Source organism: Camellia sinensis, chromosome 3, assembly GCF_055761805.1.
Source record: "Camellia sinensis isolate YWXY chromosome 3, ASM5576180v1, whole genome shotgun sequence".
NCBI lineage: Eukaryota > Viridiplantae > Streptophyta > Magnoliopsida > Ericales > Theaceae > Camellia > Camellia sinensis.
In genome coordinates, this window is record NC_138963.1 from 111,092,617 (window position 1) to 111,120,121 (window position 27,505).

At 36.7% G+C, this 27,505-nt stretch overlaps 3 protein-coding genes across 5 annotated transcripts; 1 reads left to right on the forward strand and 2 right to left on the reverse strand.

Moving 5' to 3' along the window:
- Positions 1-233: 233 nt before the first annotated feature.
- On the forward strand, positions 234-7,220 carry LOC114280379 (pentatricopeptide repeat-containing protein At4g01570). Of its 3 annotated transcripts, none has more exons than XR_003635555.2 (3): positions 251-405; positions 1,294-4,276; positions 6,792-7,220. XR_003635555.2 is itself a non-coding variant. In XM_082920544.1 (2 exons), exon 2 carries the CDS (start codon positions 1,447-1,449, stop codon positions 3,907-3,909), a length of 2,463 nt encoding a protein of 820 aa, XP_082776670.1. In that variant the 5' UTR covers positions 234-477; positions 1,294-1,446; the 3' UTR covers positions 3,910-4,488. The 3 variants fall into 3 exon arrangements, 1 of the variants encoding a protein (XP_082776670.1); XR_003635556.2 differs by having other exon boundaries at positions 253-477; XM_082920544.1 differs by lacking the exon at positions 6,792-7,220 and having other exon boundaries at positions 234-477; positions 1,294-4,488.
- Positions 4,989-6,339, reverse strand: LOC114280380 (V-type proton ATPase subunit G 1). Its single transcript, XM_028222738.2, has 4 exons — positions 6,184-6,339; positions 5,760-5,860; positions 5,367-5,526; positions 4,989-5,098 (listed from the first exon to the last, which is right to left on the reverse strand). Exons 1-3 carry the CDS (start codon positions 6,269-6,271, stop codon positions 5,383-5,385), a joined length of 333 nt encoding a protein of 110 aa, XP_028078539.2. The 5' UTR covers positions 6,272-6,339; the 3' UTR covers positions 4,989-5,098; positions 5,367-5,382.
- A 14,516-nt stretch (positions 7,221-21,736) lies between the features above and the next one.
- LOC145821756 (uncharacterized) lies at positions 21,737-22,591 on the reverse strand. Its single transcript, XM_082918319.1, has one exon. The coding sequence runs from the start codon at positions 22,589-22,591 to the stop codon at positions 21,737-21,739; it is 855 nt and encodes a 284-aa protein (XP_082774445.1).
- Between the last annotated feature and the right edge of the window lie 4,914 nt (positions 22,592-27,505).

Below are 27,505 nucleotides of genomic sequence, written 5' to 3' on the forward strand. Positions count from 1 at the left end.
AAATAGCTAAAAAGTTACTAAATTAACATGTTCCCAAACGAGGCCTAAGGATTAAAATTAAACTAATTAAAATACTAAAAATTAAAATGACACAAGTGACCAACTCTATGGACTACCAGGCTAATCTGCCCATTATTTTTTTTAAATTCTACTTATTTGATATTTTTTCCCTTTTTTATTTTACTTTACCACGGTTCAACCTTCAAACCGAACCGGCTTAGAAGGATCGGCCGGTTTATGTACCCATATACGCACGCTACAAATTTTAGTCGTCCTCTTTCTCATAGCTGTTGCTGAGTGAAGTGAGGGTTTCACTTTCTCCGGCGAATTTTTCCGGTTCCGGCAGCCGCCCATGCCAGTTCCTCTCCCTTCTCCTCATTATTTTCACACAAAAAACAAGTTCAGGTAATGGGTCATCTTGTGTGATGAGATTGCCTCCAACATAACCCTATTCTTCTCTAATCTTGAACTTTGAAGGTTAGCAATTGAGTTTAAAAAGTAGTGATGTGTTTCATATTTGATTATTATTATTGAAAGTTTGAAACTTGTTATAGCAAATATAGGAGACAAATGAAATTCCTATTTATTTATGTTCTTGTTCATTATTTGTTTTTAATTTATATGATTTGAGGCTTCTGTGTGTTTGAGGATTCATACTTTGTCTTGTGTTTGAGTTTTGACTCTTAATGTTTTAAATTTAACTCTAATTGCTTTATGTTTGTGACTTGGGCTTGCGATTTATTTTATTATAACTTAGGATTTTGGATTTTACTTGTGCTCTTTTATTTAAAAGATATGTATTATGAATTGTTTGAAGGAGAATGCTTTCATTACCATGATTATAGTTCTAACTTCTAAATTCGATATTTGGTTAGATCGTGAGATGGCTTTTGCTTGTGAAAGTATAATACTTTTAAGTATTGTGCAATGATTTTAAGATAATGTCTACCAAGAACCACCATTGTCTATTTATCGTTTTATTTATCTATTTATTTTTAATGTAAAAAATAGAGAAAAATATTAGAAGAAATATTTAAGTAAACTTTTAGATTTTTGGTTTTGTGTGTGTGTCAGTTTAATAGCTATATTTTCTATTTATTTATAATTTTAATATATTTATGATGTAATTGTGATGTCACGGTTTGATTCCTATTAACTCGACGGTTGAATCAGTGACTTGATCTCTTTTCCAGTTTGCTTAATGGTTTGGGTTTCAAAATATTTTCTTCAAGGGTCCATGTTTTGCTCTTTTGCTTTTCTTTAGTGTAATTTTCCCATTTTTGTTGGTTACAGGTGATTTAAACCGAGTGAGTTGTCACTTGAATGGATATGGGTGATGGAGGATGTGGGTAGAAAACCACTTGGGTGATCTTTAGGCTCTTGCCCACTCAAACCAGAACCAAGAAAAGGTTGGTTGATGGAAGAAGAGGAACAACAAGAAGAACAATGCGCCACGGACGAGGAAGAACAGCAGCCCTCTACTCTTCTGCTCTTCTTGCCCTCGCTAGAAACAAAACCACTACCACCACCACTACTACTTTCGAACTTGGGAATCTCCTCCTGGTTTCTGCTGTTGTTGAAGCTCTCTCCAAAAATGGAGGAAGTCGAAACCTGGATGAGGACTCCATTCCCATCTGCGAGTCTCTTGTCCTGCAAGTCCTCGGAAGGAGTTCTCTTGATGTATCCAAGAAGGTGGATTTCTTCAGGTGGTGTTCTCTCAGGCCCAACTACAAGCACTCTGCGAAAGCCTACACCCAAATTTTCCGTGCTATTTGCTGCCGCCATCACGACCACGAGATCATTGATCTACTGAATTCCATGAAGCGAGATGGTGTTGTCCTTGATTCTGGGACCTTTAAGCTGCTTCTTGATGCGTTCATCCAGATGGGCAAATTTGATTTTGCCCTTGAAATCTTGGACCACATGGAGGAAGAATTGGGGAGAAGTAGCAGTTGCTTGAATTTTGACGTTTATAACTCCGTGCTGGTTGCACTTGTTCGTAAAGAGCAGATGGGTCTGGCCTTGTCTATCTTCTTTAAGCTCTTAGAAGCCTCAAATGGCAATGACGATGGGTCTTGTGCAATTCCTGATGCTATTGTTTGTAATGAATTGTTTGTTGCACTCAGGAAGGCAGACATGAGGGATGAGTTTGCTGGGGTTTTCGACAAACTGAGAGAGAAGAAACAGTTTGCACTGGACTTATGGGGCTACAATATATGTATTCATGCATTTGGGTGTTGGGGTGATCTGGGTATGTCCCTGAGCCTCTTCAGAGAGATGAAGGAAAGGAGTCAGGGCTCTGATGGTTCATTTGGTCCAGATTTGTGCACATACAACAGCCTGATTCACATTCTGTGCTTGGCCGGGAAGGTTAAGGATGCTCTCATTGTTTGGGAGGAATTGAAGGATTCTAGTCACGAACCCGATGCCTCCACCTACCGAATCATTATACAAGGCTGTTGTAAATCCTATCGGATAGACGATGCGATAAAAATATTTAGTGAGATGCAGTACAATGGGTTTTGTCCCAATAATGTTGTTTATAACTCCCTCTTAGATGGGTTGCTCAAGGCTAGGAGACTTACAGAAGCATGCCAACTGTTCGAGAAAATGGTTGAGGATGGTGTGAGGGCCTCCTGTTGGACATACAATATACTGATTGATGGATTGTTCAAAAATGGAAGAGCTGTAGCCGGATACACACTGTTTTGTGATTTGAAGAAGAAAGGACCGTTTGTGGATGGGATTACGTTTAGCATTGTCATTTTGTGCCTTTGTAGGGAGGGCCAGATTGAGGATGCCTTGCAGTTAGTGGAGGAGATGGAAGGCAGAGGCTTTGTTGTTGATCTAGTTACCATGACATCACTCTTGATTGGGCTTCATAGGCAAGGCCGTGGGGAGTGGACAGAGAGGCTCATGAAACACATCAGGGATGGCAATCTGGTACCAACCGTGCTCAAGTGGAAAGCCAATATGGAAGCTTATGTTAAAAGCCCACAGAGCAGAAATAAGGATTTCACACCTATGTTCCCATCTAAAGGTGACTTCAGCGACATCATGAATTTGATAAGTTCACATGACATGGGGATTGATATTGGCCCTGATTTAAAGGCTGATGGGCACCAAGATGAGGAGTTCCCTTCCAGTGACACTGATCCGTGGTCGTCATCCCCATATATGGATCGGTTGGCCAATCAAGTGAACTCCAATGACCATTCTATTCAAACGTTCTCGCTGTCTAGGGGAAGACGAGTTCAAGTGAAATGTGTAGACTCTTTTGATATTGATATGGTCAATACCTACTTGTCAATATTTTTGGCCAAGGGAAAGCTCAGTTTAGCCTGCAAGTTGTTTGAGATTTTCACCAACATGGGTGTCAACCCTGTGAGTTACACCTACAATTCCATGATGAGTTCATTTGTGAAAAGGGGCTATTTCAATGAGGCTTGGGGTGTTCTTCATGAAATGGGTGAGAATGTATGCCCAGCGGACATTGCAACGTATAATGTGATTATTCAAGGCCTGGGGAAGATGGGAAAGGCAGATCTAGCCAGTGCTGTTCTTGATAAACTAGTGAAGCAGGGCGGTTATCTTGACATTGTGATGTATAATACCCTGATTAATGCACTTGGTAAAGCTGGTCGGATTGATGAAGCAAGCAAGCTTTTTGAGCAGATGAGGACTAGTGGGATAAATCCTGATGTTGTCACTTATAATACACTCATTGAAGTTCATAGTAAGGCTGGTCGATTAAAGGATGCATACAAGTTCTTAAAGATGATGTTGGATGCTGGCTGTCCTCCAAACAATGTGACTGACACAACCCTGGACTTTCTAGAGAAGGAGATTGAAAAACTGAGATACCAAAAGGCATCAATAAAACGGATAAATAAGGACGATTCTTCTTGAAAAACAACTCATTGGAGAAAGTTGGTCAGAAGTAACCGAAACTTCCTTTGACCTTTGAGACATTAAATTACCTAAAATTTGAGATCTTTAGTCTTGAATGCTATTGAATCAGCATCTTATTTACCAAGCCACTGGCAGTTAGATGGGTGCTATTTTGCAGATTCTTGATATTTGGTGCAATTATAGCAGAAATATGATCAGAAGTGCCATCCAAGGGGGTTTCTGTTAAATCAATTGATTTGGGGCAATCACATGGTTAGGTGGAGAAGTGATATGTCAATCTGCGGAAAGCTTATATATATATTAGAAACTTGAACAAAAGGGTTTTCCTTAACATTGGAGTCCATGGAACAACTTGATATTGGAGGTAAGCTCTTCTCACTCCTCAATTTTGTGTATATGTAAACATGCCAGTCCATGTTTTGTAGTATCTACTCTACATCCAGTAATCATCAAATTGATGCTTTGAATTGATGCAAAATTGGGTTTATCAATTTTATTTTTGCTAAGATAGAGAGTTGATGTATTTTTTTGCTAAAAAGAATTTCTCAATGAAAAGCCAAAGTAATTTCTTTTGCACTATCAGATTAAGCTGAATATCAACGGCTTTATGTTGGCATGACATCAAGCTTTAACAAGGAATCAAGCCAAATGCAATAAAAAATTGTCAATTAATGTTATTATGGAATCCACTCACATTTATGTATGTATCAAAAGCCAATACTTGATGGCATCCAGTTTAGTTTATATATTTCAATTATTGAGGTCTTGAGTTTGACTTTGGGTGGTATAAGAGACAATGAGATACATTTTTCACTTTTTATTTTTCATTTAAATAAATAAAAAAAAACTTTAGCTTATCTTTATGTAGGCTTCCATAACCTTATCAATTGGATTCTCCAATATGACCATTCTGTAGCTGCCAGTCCCAACCGAAGCCACAATTTGATTTATTTAATTTTAACATCCAATATTGAAAAAGAGAATGAGAAATATCCAAAACTGAAAATAGCTTTTATACAATGTAGTGGGAAAATGAAATTTGAGGACCAGTAGGTATAGAACTGACCAAATGAATCAAGAAAATGAAATAAATAAGAGACAACAAATGCTTATTCTTGCATCTTGTCTTCAATACCTACGCCTTTATTGCCTGTTGTTCTCCATATCTCCTAATTTTCTGAGTTTTCTGCGATGGAAAACAAGAAAGAAAGAAATATTCAACATCATATGTACACATATTTTTTTTAGAGAAATCTAGAGCCAACTCAAAAAAGATTAGAACCCATAATTAAACTAAATTAATCGATTCTCTTGTGACCAAACCAAAAAAAACCAAATAACCAAACCAAATTAAGCTAAAGTAAGTTGAGTTGGTTTAGTTCTTAGATTAACCCAACCCAGAAACAGAAAGGCGGAGTTTAGTTAAGGATGTGAACTAATTGCAGAGTACTAACCTCGATGCATGATGCATCAAGTTTTGACAGTAGTGACATACTTGATGAGCATCCCAACAACTTCTGGTGATACCCTTGATGACGTCTCCTTCAAATTTTTAATCTTCTTGTCTGTTTCCACTTCAAGCTGTTTTGCAGTTGATCCAGAGCTCCCACTTGTCTACACACACACACACATGCACACACACACACACATGTACATCACACCAAAATGACAATAACAATAATGAATTTTTTCAGCTCTAATAAATGATTAAATAAATAAAAAGAGAATTTGGAGAACATAGAAAGATGTCAATGAAGATCCTAGCTAGGATTGATTATGTTCTATGGTTGCTATATATTAAGAAGATGGTAAGATGATGATGATGATGATGTTTTGACAGATATTACCTCGGAAATTTTATTTTGATATTCTGTATCCATATATGAACGATAATTTGCTACTTCTCTCTCAGCCTCATCTTTAGCCTGCTTCAACCTTGTCATTTTCACTGAAGAGCAGACAATTACAGTGATGGATACAAAGTGTTAAAGAAAAAAAAACACACACACACACACAAACAAAAAGAAAAAAGAAAAAAAGAAAAAAAAAAACAGTAGAAAGAAAGAAAGAAAGAACAAGGAGGAAAGCAAGTTTTGAATACAATCAACTGAACAAAAAAAATTGTTTTAAATGAACTTCTAAATTTTCCCATTTGATGGGATTTAAGGCTTGGCTTGGTTTGGTTTGGTTTGGTTTATATACTTCTAGATTTAAAATGAATGACTAGAGTTCATATGTAACTTCTGTATATAGATATGGGTTAGATTTTACAGTTTCTAGCAGCAGTTACAATTTGCTGGGCTTCCTGTTCTGCAGTTAGAAGCATCTGAATGCCTCCTTGTCCTTTCATGGAATCCATTGTAAAATTTGCAACCTAAATAAAAAAAAAAAAAACCCTATAAGATCAATATATATGCTTGCATATGATCTGTAACATTTATGTTGTACAATTACAAGACAATAGGTTGGTTAATCATGTACAAAAGCAATAAATTTAGAAATTAAAATTAGAAAAACTGCACTAGAAAAAAGAAAAAGAAAAAAAAAAGACTGATTTAATGAGTGACTTGTAGTTTCACAGTAATTAGTTTGTACTTACAAATGCATGGTTTAATTTTTGAGACAAGCATACGACAATTGACATGATCAACCAGGTATTGTATGTAACGTTGACTTATTTCAAATGGCTAAAACAAGTCTTCCATAGGAATAGGGACCTAGAATTGTCATGGAAAGCACAAAAGAGAACACTGTATAGAAGACAGCTACACTAATCCATGTCCTTTTTGATCTCCTCAGCGGTAAACTCTTCTTACTCCATAACCTAATTGTTCTTGTTTTCTTAATTTCGGATTTGTGTTTTCTGATTTCTTTTGCAGGGGTTGTTATTGTTGCTGGTTTGTCAAGCTTTATGGTTCAGTTTCTTCTAGTCACTGGAAATTGATGGTGCTATGTGGGTCTTATCTACAAGGTGGATATCCTGAGCCAGATGTCTTGATGCATCTAATGGAATGTGAAGTCCAGGCTAACGTTTGTCTGTGGTTTGTGTTGGATGGTGTCTTAGCTTCTGTTATGTTTGTGCCTTTCATTGTTCACGTTGTTTTTGTTAGTTCTGCATTAGGTTGATGATGTTTTTTAGTATTGCTTTAGGTTGATGATGTGTTTGTTAGTGTTTCTGTTGTTAGGTTTTTTACCTTCTTGTACTTGGGATGTACTCTTCGCTCTTGTATTTCCATGTTTATTGAAATGAAATATGTTGTTATTTTTCTTGCCAAAAAAAATTCCTGATCCATAATATTTCACTGAAAGGAATTGCACTGCATTACTCACTATTTACTTAAATTGTGTTTTTAATTTTAATTTAATTTTAATTTTTTTTTATTTTATTTTTTTTGTAGGGCATACTCACTATTAATTAAGGGTAGAGAACTAAGAACACGATTCAAAGGGAAAAATATTATTCACATATAAAATTAAAAAATGACAGAAAAGGGCAAAAAATAAAAGGAAAATCCCCCTCTATATGCCTTTTTAAACATTATTTCTCATGAGAAAAAAAAAGGTATATAGAGGGGAATTTATTTATTTTTTAATTTAAGTTTTGGCATTTTCCTGTCATTTTTGAATTTTAAAATTAAAAAAATGTCACATACTAAACCAGGATTCATATCCTCATTGGATATGATAGCTGCAGATAAATTTCATCTTCTACAGAAAATTTTAATGAACTTAATTCATGAAAAAACATATTAGGGCTGAATTCAGATCATATATGCAATTTCATTACAAATCAATTGAAGAAAATAGATTGTAGCAAAACCAAAATAATAAATCCTGCAAATATAAATTCTTCAAATAAAATAAAATAGAGAAACAAAGCAAACATCTGATAAAAAATGAATCTACTGATGTAATTAATGTTATTAATACCCGTGTAAGATTTTTTTTTTTTTTTTTTTTTTTTGAGGAAGATGTTATTAATACCTGTGTAAGATGGATTGCTAGGGAGTTCTTTTTTGGAAGAACCTATTGAGAGGTTTCTGCAATTAATTTTTCAGGAAATATTGAGAGAGAGAGAGAGATTGGCCAAGTCATCCATGAAGAGAAATTTTCTCCTTTGTATTTGGTGGTATTAGTTATGGTTGTTTGTTAATTGTATCTCTCATTCCTAATTCATTTTGCACATTCAATATTTATTTTTGAATGTTAGATTTGATGAGAGGAAAAAAGAAAGAAAAAATATATCTGTCAAGTTTCAAACTAAAAATACATATATGATATACATTTTTTGGGTATGGGATATGTATAATATAGTAGATTTTCTAAAATGCTGGTTGTGACAACTTCAATCTCGACAATTGAATATGAATAGTCTATTATAAGTTGGAGAAAGAAGAGGCACTATGGTGAAATTGATAGACACGTTACTCTTAGGAAGTAGTGTTAGAGAATCTCAATTCGAGTCCGCGTAGCGGCATGCCGTCTTCTAAAATGATAGAATAGATCCTATAATGAATTCAATTCCTGATTTCCATTCCGTCATTAAAGGATTTCTTATTTTTTTTAATGATATTTTTAACCTTAGAACATATATTAACTAATATTTCCTTTTCTATCATTTCAATTGTAATTACAATTTACAACTGGCTTTCCTTCAGTGTAGATCTTGGATGGGAAGGTGTTATTTGGACTCGTGAGACTCATAACGAGTCCCGTTTCAAATATTCAAATTGTTCATTTTGTAGAGTATTTCGTATATATTATCTATACGAAAAATTAGGTTGATTCAATAACCTTAACTTATTTAATTTATTGCATTTGTGTCTTAAAAAAAAAGATACATGACAAGTGTGTTTTTAAAAATAAATCATACATTTTTATTAATAAATATGATAAATTGAGTACCATATGAAATTGACTCAAGAGGCAAACTATGGGATCACGAGTTCGGGGTTCCTAATGTGCCTTAGGTTGCTGTGAGGCCCAATAGAGAGCGTGTCCCGAGTCTTTTTCGATAATCCGAACCGTTCATATTGTAAGGTTCGTCGAATAGATCATTCATGCAAAAAATCAAGTAAAATTAGACATTTGTAGCCTCATAATAAGAGCACATTTGTTTTTCAAAAAATAAACAGTTAACATGATTTTAATAATTTTTTTAAAACAATTAGACTTGATCACGGGGTTACAGATGTCCGATTAATTTGATTTTTATATGAATAATATACTCGCCAAGCCTTACAATATGAACGGTTCAAATCATCAAAATAAAGTCAAAAAATGTCTCTACGGGACCTCACAACAGGGATGTTGTGCCATAAGGCATAGCGATAACCCTCAGTCCATGGGATCACTAGTATAATTTGGCGTTCTTTACGATTTCTAATATATAACAAATGGCTGGTGGACCTAGGGGTGGGCATCGGCCTGTTGGCTCACCTAGTCTGTCCGATCTAGTCCTATTTTTTTAAGGCTTAGTAATGTTGTTTTAATCCACAGGGATCGGGTTAGGCCAACATTTTCAGTTTGAAATATTAATGGATTAGGCTTGGGTTTATCATTGCAACCCAGCCCAGCTTGGCCCGCTATTAAACTAATTAATTAATTATAACGTATTAAAAAATATATTTTTGGTTGGAATTTAGGCTTTATCTTTGTTGATTTTATTAAAACTTACATTTGTGGTGATATGTGATTGAATTTATTTAAGACATCTTTCAACTTATACACACAATCTTTCAATAATAATGTCAATATATTTATTTAAGAAATATAATGTATGATTAAATTTAATTATGATTTTTTTTTAAAAAAAAACATATAGCTTGATTAGTGGGTTTGGGATTTGTAATTGTTTTTTAGACTGGGCTTAGGTAGATGTAGATGCCCGATGTTATCGAGCTTGGGTAGATATAAAATCCCTTATTATCTAATCCTGGCCCGACTCAAACTTGGCCCGACCCAACCTATGTCATTCCTAGGTGGATATCTCTTATTCTTTGTGGGTGTTTGCAGACAAGTCAAAAAGTCACTAAGATATGTGTCACTATTTAGAAAAGTCAAATGTCATATCAATTTTTTTACTCACAAATTTTTTTTTAGCAACTTTTCAAATGTATTTATCTCCTAAGAACATCTACAATGGCAAATGCTATAATAGCATTGCCATTGCTATAATTGGATAACGAATAGTAGAAAATGAAAGAATTATAGCAATTGATTTTGCCAAAATGATGGTTTTGCAAAAAATTACCTATTTTGCTGGGAGAGAGGGAAATGGTTGGTTTTGGCTGAGTTGATGAATATGGCAACTGCTAAAACTTGTGTAAAATTTGGTATAAGTTTTGGCATTTGCCAAATCTGGCAACTACCATATTCACTATTGGAGTACCACTATTGTTATATTATAGCAATGGTGGCTCCATTGGCAAACCATTGGAGACGCTCTAAGGTTGAGTTTGGAAAGCTGCTAAATAAGGAATTTAGTTTTCTACAAATTTTTTCATAAAAAGTCAAATAAACAAACCCCAAACAGCCACTCAAAAATAAAAAAGATCATAACAAAGCAAACTCCAAACACACACTTAGAACCGATCCGGACCGTATGTAACTTAAACCATATACATACCATACAATCTTGATGCATACTACGAAGCTGTTTCTATAAGGCAGTGCGGCTTTTATTCTTGTTGCTTTTTTATTTTTATTTTTGTTTTGTAATTATTGCTGTTGTCACACCTCAAATCCAGGCAAAACCGGCTGTGGCCCATAAGGACTTAGCCCAAGGCACACGTAAGCCTAAACGCAAACCCAATATCACAAAGAATAAATGTAACGATAGTCCAGAAATAAATAAATCAAAACCCAATCCAGTTACCAGTCACAAGTATAAACGGCAAAACCAACCCTAATAAAAAATAAAATAAAAAATGCACGAACTTAACATAAAAATCTGAAAAATAAACATTAAAAAAATATGAATGTCCTAAAGGTCCATGTAATTGAGTCCCCGTTATGCTATGAGTCCACTTTAAGTCCTTCTATCACCTGGAAATGATTAACAACTAAGTCAGCTGATGCTCAGTGAGTAGAAGCATGGATAGTAAATACAGTTTTGACAAACAAGGTTCAATATTCCAAAATAAGATATATATCATAGAAACTAGATTGACATATAGTTTTGATAAAGACAATCTATTTCAAAAAAGAAGTGTGGGGACATATTTTTTGGGTAGTCCATGTGGACGAGGTTGTTAGCCGAGGTGCCACATGGACGGACCACGGTGCCAAGATATGGTGCGGTAATACTGGAATTCGAGATTTTCGGATAGAGGACAAAAGTCCTAGATGACATCAAGCTACCTATTTAAATAAAGATGAGACTCTTGAGGAAGTTTATCTTAATCTAAATAGTGAGTTGTGATAAATGTAATCCTTGTAAAGGATAGAGTCCCATGAAGTAAGACTTCTAGGGAAAGTTGGACACTGATCATTACAAAAGTAAGGCATCCTGTGGGTCTAATGTACACTTTAATTTGTGCATTGAGTACTTATACGATATCTTTGAGAGATTATTTGATTGACTTGATCATTGGAGTGCCCCTCAGTGGACGAACCATCGTAGTATTCTCATCTTCTTGTTGGCAGGTGGTTAGGTTAATCTATTATGGGTGTTGATTTTCAACATTTACAATCAAACAGTGAACTTAGTTGGAGAGCACTGACTGGATAGAGTGAGCCAACTACCTACCAACAAGAAGATGAGAATACAGCGATAGTTCGTCCACCTGGGGGGCACTCCGACGATCAAGTTAGTATTCTTATCTCTCACAGATATCGCTCAAGTATTCAATTCACAAGGAATAACATACCTTAGACCCACAAGGGTGCTTCACTTTTATAACCAACAGTGACCTAGCCCCCTAGAAGTCTCACTTCGTAGGACACAAGCTCATTACTCATCTCGGACTCTCGGCTAGATAGAGATAAACTCCTCATGAGCCTTATCCTTATCCAGACTGAGAGCCTTTTCTATTCTAGGACTCTTGTCTCTTATCCGAGTATCTTAGGATTCCGGCAATACCGTAGAACATCTCGGCAATGTCGTGGTCACCTCGACAAGCATGAATCATCCACGTTGCACTTTAGCTGACATCTCGAAGCTATCTTGGCCACGTGGCGTCACTGGTAAAATACTTCCCCACAATTGTCCCTAGGTTCTATTACTTTGGCATACTGAGGTAGTGGAAACTACACATGTATCTCTCCGGCTGAGATCGTGACTCGTCGGCGTTAAGGAATCAAATGTCCACCTTATCAAGAATCAAGAATGAACAATCAAGAACTATGTCCTTTAATCATCTCAACCCAGATTGCTCCTCTAGCCGAGGTTATTATTTCACTATTTCAAGAATTTCAAGAGCTTTCACCGTGCATTAGCTATCACTCACCATTATCTCAACTGTTTTCGCTTTTCAATTTCTATACTTAGCCAATTTTTTTGACTTGCTCATTTTTTTCTTGCAGGCCATCCAACATGCGCACTCTCATGCAGTCAAGGCTGAGTTGGTGAAAAAGGACAATTTTTTTTTACTTGCTCATTTTTTTTGCAAGCCATCAAACACGCGCACTTCCATGCGGTCAAGGCCAAGTTGGTGAAGAAGGACCTTGTGAAAAAGACACAACAAGCTGCAGCTCTCCTTGCTTCACTCAACGAAGCCGAGACTCGCATTCGGAATTTAATGGACAAGGCAAAAGCTACAAAAACTACTCAGAACAAAGCCGAGGCTAAAGCTGAAGCTATTGAGGCTACTACTGAAACTGTGAAGGCCGATGCCAAGGCCGCCGAGGTTAAAGTGGCCGAAGCTGAGGCCAAACTCACTGGGGCCCTCGAAGTAAAGGATGCCGAGATAAAGGCGGCTGACGAAAGGGCCCTTGAGGTGGGGCAAGCAGCCGTGCACGATCAGTACAAACAACAAGTCAATCTAGCCTGTAACAAAGGCTATTACTTGGGCTGGATGGCTACGCTTAAAAGGCTATCTATCCCCAACGACTCGCCACTCCGGGATATCAATCAGCTCAAGGCCCCCTTTCCGCCATCTTCTGTCAAGTCCGAGGAAGATGAGGCAGATGAAGAGGTCGACTCCGAAGATGTCAAAGAAGGTGCTAGCAAAGAGGTTATTGTTGGGTCCAAGTCCCCAACTCTGAATGATCAGATCCTAGATCTGATTGAAAAGGACGGGGACGAGGTCTCCAAGAGCACCTCGCTGAAGAAAACCATCACGTCCGAGGCCGAGGTTCTTTCTACTGAGAGAAGTGTCGACTAAACATTGCAAGAGATTGATGCCGAGGTTGCTGTTGAGGCTGAGGCCGAGGCCAAGACAAGCAAGAACAATGAGCCTCAATCTAGTACTTAGGATTTTTTCTTTCTTTTGATCTTGTACATTTGTCTTTTCAATAGTTGTAATCTTTTGAAAACTTTGTTTTTCGGGCCGATGTGCCTTATATTTGTAATTGAACAAATTTCTCCTTAATGCCAACCTTCTTTTTGTCTAAGTGTTGATTTAGCTTCATGCCTTGTGTTATCTCTTTTTGTCTTGTATGTTTCCATACTTTCGATTTTTGAAATACTTCTAAGTACAACTTACTTGTTTAATCACTTTGGATTAGCACACTTCGGGTAATCATCTCATATCTCAGATAACAACTTTTGTTAATTATCTCGGCCTAATTGCACTTATAAAAATTTCTCATCAAATGTTTACAAGCGTTGATTCTTTGCTTGTACTGACTGTCTTCTAGCAAGACTTCACCCCTTCAAGTCTAACAACTTGGTTGGTTATCGCAGGTATACCTCAGGTATCCCTTCATTCAATTATCTCGGATAACTTGTAAAATTTTTCAAAAATTTCACAAGTGTTATGCCCATTCCTATTTCCTGTCCCCTAATGTGAACCTAAGTACCACTTATGTTCATATTAAGGACACATCACCTGATTATCGCCTAAGTCTTACTTAGACACTTCTGGCCGAGGTCGTCATGTTTGGCTCGCCCAAACGAAGCACTTAAGGCTTAACCTTAGTGCTTTGAGAGTACTATCCTCATCAGCTTTTCTTACAAACTGACCAAATCATGGCCAGTTTCGCCTTGTTTCATGCCGAAACATCGTAGACTTAGGTCAACTGTACCATCAGGATAAGTCTAAGTTAATCGCCTTGTTTCAAGCTGAAACATCGTGGACTTAGTTCAACTCTACCATCATGGCAAGTCTAAGTTAATCGCCATGTTCACCATGGGAACATCACCTTAAGACTTTGCAGTCTTATCGTATAATTTTCAACAACATTTTGTAAAACCAAATCAAGCTAGTATTTCATTAATGCTTCGACTAATAATCTGTTACATAAAATAAACTTGAAAACATAAATTAATGGTAGAAAAACTTCAAATTGCTTGTGTTCTAGGGTCTTGGTAACTCTTTGCCATCAGTGTCCTCAAACTGATAAGCGCCATTGCCTGCGACTGAGATAATGCGATATGGTCCTTCCCAATTTAGGCCAAGCTTGCCCTCCCTGGGATCTTTCTTATTGCCGATAACCTGCTTTAAAACGAGGTCTCCAATCTGAAACTCCTTAGGATTGACCTTTTTGTTGTATGCCCTAGCGAGCTGCTGTTGGTATGCCCCCAGCCGAATTGCTGCTCTTTTTCTTCTTTCTTCTATCAAATCAAGATCTCGGACAAGGAATGCCTCATTTGTTCCATCATCTACTCCTTGGGTTCTGATTCCAGGGATGCTGATCTCTAGTGGAATGACTGCTTCGGTGTCATATGCCATGGCAAAAGGAGATTCTTCTGTAGATCTTCTCAATGTAGTCCGATACGCCCACAAGACATTGGGCAATTCCTCCACCCACTTGCCCTTGGCAGCTTCCTGCCTTTTCTTGATCCCATCCAAGATGATTTTATTGGACGCCTCGACTTGACCATTACTTTGGGGAAAACTAGGAGTAGAATAGTAGTTCTTGATCTTGTACATTGCACAAAAGTTTTTAATCAGCTTACTGTCAAATTGGGTGCTATTGTCTGCCACAATGGCTCTTGGGATCCCAAACCTGGTGATGATGTTCTTTCAGATAAAATTTTTCACATCCACATCTCGGATTTTGGCGAGGGGTTCAACCTCTACCCATTTCGTGAAGTAGTTAGTTGCTACCAGTAGAAACTTCCTTTGCCCAGCCACTTGGGGCAGTTGCCCAACAAGATCCATGCCCCATTGGACAAATGGCCAGGAACTAGACACTGGATTCAGATCTGCAGCTTCCTTTGCCCAGCCACTTTGACACTTTTCGCATTTTCTTACATATGCTTTAATGTCCTTTTGCATATAGGGCCATTAGTATCCCTGAGATATGACCCTGTGTACAAGTGATCTACCCCCAGCATGGCTTCCACATACTCTCTCATGGATCTCATATAGAAAGTCCTTTACCTAGGACGGGTGCACACATCATAGAAAGGGTCCAATGAAGGATCTCTTATACAGAGGGCCTTCTGTTGAGAGGGAGAACCTGGCCGACTTCAATATGATCTTATGCACTTCCTTTCTGTCTGTTGGCAGCCTGCCATCTCTAAGGAACAAAACTATGGCGTCCATCCAATTTGGACCCATCTCTACGCACATTGCTTCATACTCTGTTATTAGGGGCCCTATATTAGGGACTGATAGGTAATCCACCATTATTGTCCTTATCTTATGTAATAACCCCGACCTCCGATTAATGCTAAACCATGATTATTTATGCCTAACAGTAATTTAGAAGGAATTCAGAATTAAATTGCATATGTATTGCATCATTTTGTGTTTTTATTTGTTTGCCATAAAATGATCTGTTCATGTTTTATGTTTTAAACTGCAAATTGAAGGCCTTATTGGCGGCCGAATCCGAAACGGATTAGTGTTTTGTATTAATTAGAATTGATGTGATTTTATGGTAAATTTAGTTGAAATTTGATTTGGTATGATTAAATTGGATTAAATAATGCTAAATCACATTAGTTGAGTATTTATATGTTTGCCACTTAGTGGGCCACCTTTACAAATTTGTGTGGGACTTAATTTACACCCGCATCATTTCTTCATCCATATCTCAGACCAAACCGTGAGAGTGAGAGAAGAGTAGGAAAAAATTGATTCAACAAGAATTTTGCTTGATCTTGGAGATTTGATGGAAACTTGGAAGATTTGAGCTCTTAGACTTGGAATTCAAGGTTTAAGGTAGGAGATTCCCCTTTCAATTGTGAATTTAAGATTAATTCTTGCATGGTTCATGGAAGATTAGAGTTTAAAGTCTAGAATTGGTTTAAAGAGTTGGGATTAAGAGTGAATTCATGCATGCATGCACATATTCTTAGATTTTGGAGTTGTTCTTCATGAATTTCCACATGCATGTCCACATTTTTGTTATAGTCCATGAATTCATCCTATTTTTGAGCTCAATCTTACATTTGGTCATGCTTTAGAGCATTGGATTTAAAATGAACACTTGCATGTTAAGCTCTTGTTTTGTTCTTGAAGTTTTATTTGAAATTGTGTTTAATTGACTCACCTTTGAGCTTGATTTTACAAATTGATCTTTGAAACATCTTATACTATGAGTTTACAAGTGTTTTCCAGAAAATGGGCCCCAGAGGTCGAGTTTTGAGGTGTTGAATGCTTGGTGTGAGCTTGGAAGGCAAATTTGAAAATTTCAGAATTTGGCTTCCTTCTCGAGCGACCATCGTTTGTTCAGAGCTCCGCTTGAGCGAAGGAATGGTGGCTCGAGCATAAATTGCAAGCTCTCAGGTTTTTGGTGCACGCAGACGCACGCTCGAGCGACGAGACCTACGCTCAAGCGAAGAGCTGTGTCTCACGCTCGAGCGAGCATTGAGCGGGTATCGAGTGTAAAATTTCAACAGCTAGTACTTTTGCATTTTTACAGACCGCTCGAGCGAAGGAGTCTATGCTCGAGCGACCCCTCTGTTTTGACAGGCTCGCTCGAGCGAAGGAAGCTACGCTCGAGCGAGACCCCTGTTTTCAGCAAGTTTTGAAAAATATTTTCCAAGGCATCTTTGTATCCTCATTCCATCCTAGGCATTCCTAGGCCATGTTTAAGGCTCTATAGTGAGGATTTAAGGTTAGAAACATACTAAGAACCAACGACATAAGTTTTGTGCAATTAGAAAGTGTGTTTCAAGTGTGTGTCCATTATGTGTTATGTAGGTCACGTGCCACGTGTCGTGTGATCAATCTGCTCCGTCTGTCTGTTTCAAAGCCAACTGTGAGTAATAATTTAGTAAATTTATGTTCAAACTATATCTACTTTCTGTGTGATAAAACAAGATCTGTTTTCCGAAATGATATGTTCTGTATAATGAATGATTGTTCAATTTCTGATATATATTCGTGACATCCTTAGCATCATGTGATATCTGTTAGCTGTTACCCAGTATCGGAGGTTCCTTTATGGAACTTACTTCTGTCTGCACTCTGTTACCCGTACCGGAGGCCCTGTCACGGGGGCTCAGCTTCTGTTCTATTCTGTTGCCCGGATCCGGAGGTTCCTTTATGGAACTGGTTATTCGTAACCTCACGTGTATACGTTCTGTTCTGTTAATGCTAATGGATGTATCACGTAAACTTAATCATGACTTATGATTTTTGTCTGTATATGATCTGGATAAACTATGATTTTGATATTAACTGAATTATGATTTCTGAATCTGTACGAACTCATTCATTGAAACCCTTTACTCTATTATTATTCACTGGGCTTCGCTCACATTTTATATTATGTATGTAGGTGAGTCGGCATGTGACCAGGGCCAGAGTTGATGGCCTTCTGTTTTATTTTTGTCAGCCAACTGTTGTGCCTCCCGAGGAGGTTCCGAACGAAGCTTAAAGCCATGGCTGTTTTTTGTAATCATGCTAGTCTTTGTGTATACCCTGTAAAGTCAGGTCTTAGGAAGTACATTCTATAAATGCCTTGTGAATATTATGTATCTGGACTGGCATGTTTATATATATATAAATAAGTTTTGAAATGTTCTGTCCCATGTACGTTATCACAGCTCATTGGACCTTGTCTATTTTGTATTATTGCTTCCGCAACCCCTTATTATTTGTTAATCTGTTCAGAGGCCTTTGGTAATCCACGGATTACTGGCCGATTACAGTGCTAAACCTACAGGGGCGGGTTTGGGTCGTGACATCTTACCCGACTCATCGCGTTGGCGAGGTTAGCCAGCGCGTCGATATGGCTGTTATCATGTCGGCTAAACTGTTACAGTCGGCAATTTTGGAAACATGTTAATAACTTGATAACCTTCTTGACATAGGCTATCAGCTTCATCGCGCTGGCGAGGTTAGCCAGTGTGTTGGTATGGCTGTTATTATCTCAGCTAACTTGCTACAGCTGGGAATTTTGGAAACATGTTAACAACTTGATAACCTCCTTGACATAGGCTATCATCCTCTCATCCCGGGCTGCGTACTTGCCCGTCACTTGATTTACAATGAGCTGGGAGTCACAGAAGACTACCACTTCGTCGGCTTCCATAGTTGCTGCCAATTTCAATCTAGTGATCAGTGCCTCGTGCTCTACTTCGTTATTTGAGGCCTTGAACTCCAAATGGATGGACTATTCTATCATTCGCCCATTTGGCGATACCAAAACCACTGTTGTAAGGTCGTAGTGTCCCACATTGGGAATGGAGGGGGAGTTCCTGGCCTATAAAAATAAAAACCTAGACCCTTATATAGCATCGAGGCCTTTTCCTGAGTGGTGAAATCCCTAACAGAACTTCCCAATTAAGTGTGCTTAGACTGGAGTAGTTATAAGATGGGGGGACCCACTAGGAAGAACAAATTCGTGAGGGCATGGCCCAAAACGGACAATATCGATGACATGTGAAGGGTTAGGGCGTTACAAATGATATCAAAGCCGACTCTCCTGAGTACCGAGTGTGGGCCCCTAGCGTCTCTCGGTGCATGTGGGCAGCCTTGTAAGCTGGAAAGCTACTTCACAGGGACGTGCAGCCTTAAAGATGGTGGATTGTAAGGTCCCGGTGTCCCACATCGGGAATGGAGGGGGAGTTCCTAACCTATAAAAGTAAAAACCTAGACTCTTATATAGCATTGAGGCCTTTTCCTGAGTGGTGAAATCCATAGCAGAACTACCTAGTTAAGCGTACTTAGACTGGAGTAGTATTGGGATGGGTGACCTACTGAGAAGAACAAATCCGTGAGGGCATGGCCCAAAGCGGACAATATCGATGACATGTGAAGGTTTGGGGCGTTACAATTGTTGTCCTTGCTTCTTGCTGGTTTAAGCTACCATTAACAAAGAGGCGAAAGTAGTCGTTGATGTAAATATCCCAGGGTTTTAGCCTTTTTTTTTTTCCATTCTCTTGTTCTACCGGCGTGGGGTTCCGTAGCTCTAGTTGGTTTTCCTTTTCCTTTTTTAGACATCCTAGGCCGTGGCTCACTGGTGCCCACATTGGGATCATGCCTGGAGATAATTCTGTCACAAATTTGACCAGAACTTGGCCCTTGATTGTTATTCTCGGCCTGAACTCTAAGCCATACTGACTTAGAACTACAGCCCATGGAGCTACTCTGCTTGTCAGGTCTCCATGCTGCAATAGGGACTTTAGTGGATGCTTGGTTAGTACCATGCTACCAAAGTAGTGGTTCAACTTTTTCGAGGCCACTACGAGAGCCAATGTTAACTTCTCTAGAGGCAGGTACCGGGTTTCTGCATTTGCTAGGGTCTTGCTCACATATTACACTGCCTTTTGCTCACCTTTCTCTTCTTCTCGGATGACCACGACACTCATGGTGTGGTTTGAATCTACTAAGTACAAGAACAATTCTTCTCATGGTATCAGGTTCGACAACACTGGTGCAGTTGTCAAGCACTTTTTCCAGTCAGCTAGGGCGACTTCGCATTCTTTTGTCCATAGAAAGTCTGTGGCTTTCTTCAATAACAGAAAAAATTGCTTGGATTTATCTAAACTTCAGCTGATGAACCTGTTTAGGGCTGTTGCCTTGCCAGTCAAAATCTGGACTTGTTTCGCTGTTTTCAGGCTCTTCAGATCGAGGATGGCCTTGATTTGATCTCGGTTCACTTCAATTCTCCTTTGGTTACCAAGTATCCCAGGAGCTTACTGGATCTAACTCCAAATACGCACTTTAAGGCATCAATATGTCAAAGACCTCTTTCAGGTCGGCTAGATGGTTCCCAGGTTCCTTGGTTTTGACAACTATATCGTCAATGTAAACCTCCACTGTCCTCCCAATTAGATATTTGAACATCTAGGTGACCAACCTTTGGTACGTCGCTCTTGCATTCTTTTGCCTAAAGGGCATTACTCTGTAGTAATAGAGTCTTTCGGGGGTGATAAATGCTGTATTTTCTTCGTCAGGGGCATACATTACTATCTGGTGATACCATCTGTATGCATCCAGAAAACTCATCCTTCTAGTCCCCGATGTGGCATCCACCAGCTGATCAATCTTGGGCAGCGGGAAGCTATCCTTGGGGCAAAGCCTTGTTCAAGCTTGTGAAGTCCATATATATCCTTCACTTGTCATTCTTCTTCTTTAACACCACTGTATTGGACAACCATGTGGGATAATTCACTTCTCGGATGACCTGTGCCTCTAGTAGCTTCTCCAATTCTTCTTTAACTGCCAGTACATGTACCAATGTCGGCCTCGTTGCCCTTTAGATAACATGTTTAGTCGACCTGTCCATGTTAAGTCTGTGACAGGTGACCTCGGCGCTAATCCTTGGCATCTCATAGGATGTCTAGGCAAACACCTCTATGTTCTCTCTCAAGAAACCTCCAGTTCTCTTTCTTCTTCCTCGACTAAGCCAGAACCGAGGAGGAAGAATCGTTCTTCATCACCTTCTTGCATCAGAACCTTATCAAAGGTTCTTCGCTTTTCTTAGGTGGTTATTTGCAGACATCATCCAAGACCTCGTGGTCTTCATTTCAATCTCTGTACTCTCTGCTTCCCTTACATTATAGATGTACTTTATTGCTTCCATGGAGCAATTTTTTGCATGTACTTGGTCTCCTCTTACTTTTTCAATCACCTGTTTAGTCAGGGACCGCAACAGTTGGTGTAGCATCGAGGGAACAACTCTCATTGTATGCAACCAAGGTCTTTCCAAAATGATATTGTGTGGAGACAGAGTATCTATCACTGTAAATTCCGTTACTATCTTCTTATTCCCTGCTTACACCTCTAGATTCGTGGCTCTTAGAGACCTTGTCGGCGTTCTATTGAATCCGACCGTGGGACTGTCAAATTGCTCTAGATCATCCTGGTGAAGACCAAGTTCCTTGTAATATTTGACATACATAATGTCATAAGAGCTGCCCTGATCAATCAATAGACGCCTTACTTGGCAATCTCTAATCTTCAAAGTTACCACCAGAGCATCATTATACGGATGCTGTACCATATCCAAGTTCGCCTCAGTAAAAGAGATCATCGGTCACTGATATTCATTTGTTCTGGGCTTCTTCTGTTGGACCTGATATATATGTTATAGGTGCCTTACTCCCTAGGTCTCCCCTCGAACTTCATTCTCATTGATTTTTAAGTGAATCACATTGATTACCCAAGGTCCATCCGCCTGCTATGATGGTGGAGGTGGTGCTGCTGGTTCCTAGGGCAACCTTGCGTGCTCTTCCCTTATCTTTGCTTCATCTATAGTCTCTCAGGTGTCCCTGTCTGACTAGATCATCCAGGTATGATTTTAAAGCCCTGCATCTCTAATTTGTGTTTCCATCCTCATTATGGTAGGCATAATGCTTCTCAATGCTCCTACCTATGAACTCGCCAGGGACCTTTTCCGATGCTCTATAGTATGGCTGGTTCCTGATCCTCTCCAAAATCTTATAGATTGGAATCTTGAATACCGTGCTGACTGCCTGCATAGCCCTCACTCCTGTTTCTGGCCTGTCAATGTCGGTATTTCCTTGGCCTTGCTTCGGCGATCTGTTTCTCCTTTTTTGTTTTGGTATATTCTTCTCTTTCGTATCTTCTTTTGCTTTGGCATACTTCTTAATCTGTGCCATGAGCTCTTCCATGCTCTTTGGTAGGGTTTTTATAAGTGATTGTCGAAGCGGGCAATCAACTTCCATGCCGTTCTTGAAAGAAACGACCGCCAGCTCTTGGTTACAAGCTAGGATCCGATTGTAAACATCGTAATATCTTTTGGCGTTAGCCCGAAGACCTTCGCAATCACTAATCTTTAAAGCCAGTAGGGAGTCTGTCCTTAGTGGCTGCGACTTGTTTGTAACAAACTTGGTCACAAACATCTCGGCCAGGCCTTCCCAACTCTTTACACTCCTTTTTGGCAGTTTGAACCAATCTGAAGCTATCTCTCCAAAGAACGATGTGAATACTTTGCACAACAGTTGCTTGTTCCCGCTCCACAAAGCCATTAAATTCAAATACAAACCAACATAAAAGTTTGGATCAGACTTACTGTCATAAAATTGAAACCTCGGCATATTGAATCTCTTCGACACCTCGAACGTATCCAACTCCACCGAGAATGGTGTCTTCGGCTGGGCGTTGGATGTGATCTCGGTGTTGAGTCTCTTTCTTTGGTCCTCCTTCATTCATCCATGAGCTCGGCTCTCAATAGACTTCAGCTTCTTCAGCATGCTGCTTCCGGTGTAATTGTGCATTCTCTTAGCCTTCGTCCACTGCATCAAAACAGAGGCCTTGCCCTTGGATCTGCCGAGATCTGTTGACATAGTCCCCCTTGGTCTGTGGTGTCCTTTGTGACTCGCCTCATATTGACTTTATACGCTCGACATCCCGTGATGGTCGATGTGAGTTTTCCTGTCCCTTGCCATGCTATGAGATGACTAGGGATGTCTTTTGTCCTCCTTTCTAGGCATCAGTTTTGGCTGCTGGTGCCAATGTGTCCTACAACGGGAACGATAGTTGTATTACGTTGTTTTGCATCATGAAGTTGACCACTGTCTGCAGGTTTGTCAACTTGTTTGCCATGTCCTTTATCTCTTCATCCCGTCTTAGGCATCTATTATTCCATACCTGGAGATCGTTTTCATTGTGGTATTCATCTCGGTCTCCCTTTTTAGGCCGTTGTGCCCCCTTGCTGACATCATTTGCCCTAGGATTTGACCTCTTCTTGCAGAGTTTAACTTGGGGTTTAAGGTTCTTCTTCATCTTCAATTTAGGGTTTCGACCTCTCTCGATTTAGGATTTGACTTGGGGTTTTGATTTGGAAGGGTTTCTATTTTGCTATGTTTGGTTAGGGGATTTGGAAAGAGAAAAGAAAAAGATGTGTGAAATTAGATGAAATGTAGGTATATTTTATTCATATTTCACCTACATTTTTCATTTCCTTTTTCAAATTTCCCAACCAAACACAATATTATGGTTTGAGAGGGTTTCAGAGAGTAGATTGAGATGAAGATGGAGATGGAGTTGGATCTGGGTTGTTTTGTTTTCTTGAGCTTTGTATGAAGAGAGAAGATGAGAATCGAGAGGGATATAGTGATGAAGAGGACTGCCTCTTACATAGAAGAACATAGAGAAAGAGAATGGTTGGCGAGTGAGAGACAAGATGCAGAGGTCTCAAAAAACAAATGAAGAATAACAAGAAAACAAACGGAAGAGAGAGAGAGAGGCATGGATGGAATAAAAGGATCTGGAACACCCACTCATCCAAGAGAAGGTAAAATTCTATATATATATATATATATATATATATGAGTTAAAAAATATTTAAATTTTAGGAAAATTTACGTGTAGAGCCTTAATAGGTGTATTTATTATCCAATAGGTCCTATGATAATTAATCGCTATTAGAAAATGTCACTAATTGTTAATTTTCAGTAACAATTTGAAAATTGTTACTAATTATGAGTTTTAGTGACAGTTTAAAAATGTCACAAAAAAATACTATTATTCAACTTTCAGCGACAGTTTGAAAATTCGTTATAGAAAAATGCCACTAATTGCAAGTTTTAATGACAATTTACAAAAATCGTGACCAAAAAAAAAAATCACTAATTGTCAATTTTTAGTGATATGAAAAAAATGTCACAAAAATTTATTTTTTGCGATGATTTTATTAGGTCTTGATAGGAATTAAGTTTAACTATTATAACCTATGGATAGTTTATCCTAAATTTTATAGTGGTATGTGAACAATGAAGTGAATTATATATAGGTAACTTTTTTTATTATTTAAATGAGAGATTGATCAATAAGTCCTATATTTTGGATTTGTAATCCATATAGTCTTATTTTATTTTTTTTTGTGATCCATTTAGTCCTTTTGGATGTGTAATGACTCATTTGTCTGTCACATTGGAATGTCACATTTGAAAAAAGTACACCAAATAAATTTTTAGCATCGCGTCATACCCACCACGTTAGAGTGTCATATTTAAGAAAAATATACTAAATAGTTTTTAAATTTTTTAGAGTGTCACATCATACCCGCCACGTTGGAGTGTCACATGTCACGTTTGAGAAAAGTACACTAAGGAGTTTTTAATTTTTTTAGAGTGTCACATCATATCTGTCATATTGTCACATTTGAGAAAAGTATACTAAGGAGTTTTTATTTTTTTAGGGTGTCACATCATACCTGCTACGTTGTTACGTTTGAGAAAAGTACATTAAGGAGTTTTTATTTTTTTTAAAGTGTCATATCATACCCGCCACGTTGTCACATTTGAGAAAAGTACACTAAGGAACTTTTATTTTTTTTGGAGTAAAAGGTTTGGAGTATTACATCATACCCACCACATTGTCACATTTAGGAGTTTTTATTTTTTTTACAGTGTCACATCATATCTGTCATGTTGCCACGTTTAAGAAAAGTACACTAAGAAATTTTTATTGTTTTTGGAGTAAACGTTTTGGAGTATCACCTTATACCTGTCATGTTGTCACATTTGGAAAAAGTACACTAAAAAGTATTTAATTTTTTTGGAGTATCACATCGTTGGAGTGTCATATTAATACCTGTCACATTGGAGTATTATAGCATACCTGTCACATTAATAAAAAGGATATAGTTGTCCACCAAAATACTACTAAAATAAAAAATAGGAGCACACGGAAAAAAACTCTCCACTAATAGGATTTAACAGATCAATAGAAAAAATTTGAAATTAATTGGAGTACTTGTTTGTGAGATGTGATTTATTGGTAAATATCCCTATTTAAATTTTTTAGTGGTATATAAATGGTGGAGTGAATTATATATATATATATACATATAATTTTTAATTTTTTATATTTGTTTAGTCGGGTAGAATGTAAATATTTAGTTTTTTTTTAAAAAAAAAAGTTTTAAAAAGGTCCTAAAAGACAAAAAAAACAAAAACAAAAAACAAAACAAAAAACCAAAAAACCAAAAAACAAAATCAAAAACAAAAAAAATAACTTACAAAACTATATCCAAACCCTAGGAGGAAAACTTGGTTGGGATTGTGCCAAAATGGCTTTGCACCATTTAGAGTACTATTTGGTACTATAACATGCCAAATTATAATTTTGACAATGCTATAATAGCAATTACCATCGGAGATACCCTAAGGAAACCTAGGTAATTTTGACTTTGTCGGATATTAAAATCCAAGTTACACTAAAGTCACTCTTATGATTTAATCCAACACTATAAATTAATATTTTAAAACTTTAATCATAATATTTTTAATTAAATGCTATAATTTAAATACAAAAAATCAACCCACTAAATAAATAAATAAAAAGATATTCAGATTGGGCATATCATTAGATCCATGGTTAGTATTAAAGAATTGGGTATTTAATTTTAATAAATTATGATAAATTTACAAAATGATTTTTAATTAATTTTAAGGTGATTAATATGATGTGATACCATGCTATATCGTATGCGGTTAGTGCTATATAATAGGTCATAACAATCACCATAGTGTTATTAAAATTTTATTTGAGATTAATTTCTTTTTCAGAGATTTTAAATATATATAATTAAAATTTTGTTTTAAAATTTTTATTTAAATTTTTTTGAATTCAAATGTGATTTGACTTAAATATGACTAAAATTTTATTTTGAATTTTTTATGTAAAAGTTTTTAAAATTTTAAATTAGATAGGGTTAGATAGATCAATAGTTTTGTAACATCTTAATTTCAATCTCCTAGAGTCTCTTAGATTAAAAATAAAAATTTTAAAACTTTGTGGACTAAATTTAAAAGTCCTATTTAAAAATGTTATGGTAGTTCAGGTCCTATTTAGGATTTTTTGAACCAATAAATCCTATTTAATAAAACTGAAAATATTATTAAGTTTTTTTTTTTCAATTTTAAAACTAAGAACATTATCAATTTTGTATAGTAATGTTCTAGATAATTGTTTCACTAATTGATGAAAACAACAGAGTATGAGATTAAACGTTTTTATCCTTCTATTTATTGGTTTAATTCAACTATTTAATAAAATTGAAAATATTAACAATTTTTTTCCAATTTTAAAACGGAGAACATAAGTTTTTTTTTGTTTTTAAAGTTTTGTTTTTCAATTTTGCACATCAATGTTTCATTATCATGCTTCATAGACACAAAATTTTTAATTTTGCACAAAAAAATTCAGTTTTTCAAAAAAAAAAACATATTAATTTTTTTTTGCACATATATATATATATTTTTGTGTAGTTTTTTGTAATTTGAAAGTTGATATTTTAAAATTTTGAAAATCAAAATAAATGTCAAATCATTATGTTTCTTTATAAATAATCATAAATGATGAACAATTATTGTTTGAAGGACAATTTTGACTATTAAAAATTAGATGAGATTTGAAGGTCTAAAAAATTTTAGTTAAAACGTAATAGAGTATAAGTTCATAAACTAGAATTAGTATGTAAATGTCCCTAAATTTAATTATAATAATTAAGAATTATATATATGTATATAATGAAAGATATCTTTGGTGTTTAAATGGTAATTATCACACCACATACTAAATTTTGTCGTGTGTGTGTTTTTGTTTGTTTGTTTATTTGTTTTTTTTTTTAAATGATATCATGGTCAAAAGATATCTTTACGGGCTAAATTTAATATAAATAGAAACAATTTTTTAAATTAAATTAATTTTTTTAAAAGATCATGAGTTAAGAAATTTTAAAAAAATATTATTATATTGATAAATGACTAAATGATGATTTTTTTTTTTTTGAAAATTTAAAATATTTGATTTGGCTGTCATATATATATATATATATAATGTTTTAAAAAAGTGAAGATAAAATGTCAATTACCATATTGATCAAATTGACAATGTTTTATGAAAAATGTAAGATTAAATGTCCAATAAATTATCATATTAATTAAATGACCACTGATTTCATGACATGTGTATATATATTTTAAGTTTAAATAAATATTATATTGACACTTTAAAACTCAAACATCCAATAACGTTTTTGCTTATATAATAGTATAAATATAGATTTTAAATTAAATGGGGATAGATAAATCAATGAAGAGGATCATCTTTAG

Bases quoted from the DNA above. Each gene is read 5' to 3' on its own strand.
- LOC114280379 (XM_082920544.1), top strand. From the start codon at position 1,447: ATGCGCCACGGACGAGGAAGAACAGCAGCCCTCTACTCTTCTGCTCTT.
- LOC114280380 (XM_028222738.2), bottom strand. From the start codon at position 6,271: ATGGATTCCATGAAAGGACAAGGAGGCATTCAGATGCTTCTAACTGCA. The intron at 5,861-6,183 runs GTAAAATCTAAC...TCTGCTCTTCAG, and splicing joins TGTAACTGCTGCTAGAAACT to TGAAAATGACAAGGTTGAAG. The intron at 5,527-5,759 runs GTAATATCTGTC...GTGTGTGTGTAG, and splicing joins ATCAAAATAAAATTTCCGAG to ACAAGTGGGAGCTCTGGATC.
- LOC145821756 (XM_082918319.1), bottom strand. From the start codon at position 22,591: ATGAAGGAGGACCAAAGAAAGAGACTCAACACCGAGATCACATCCAAC.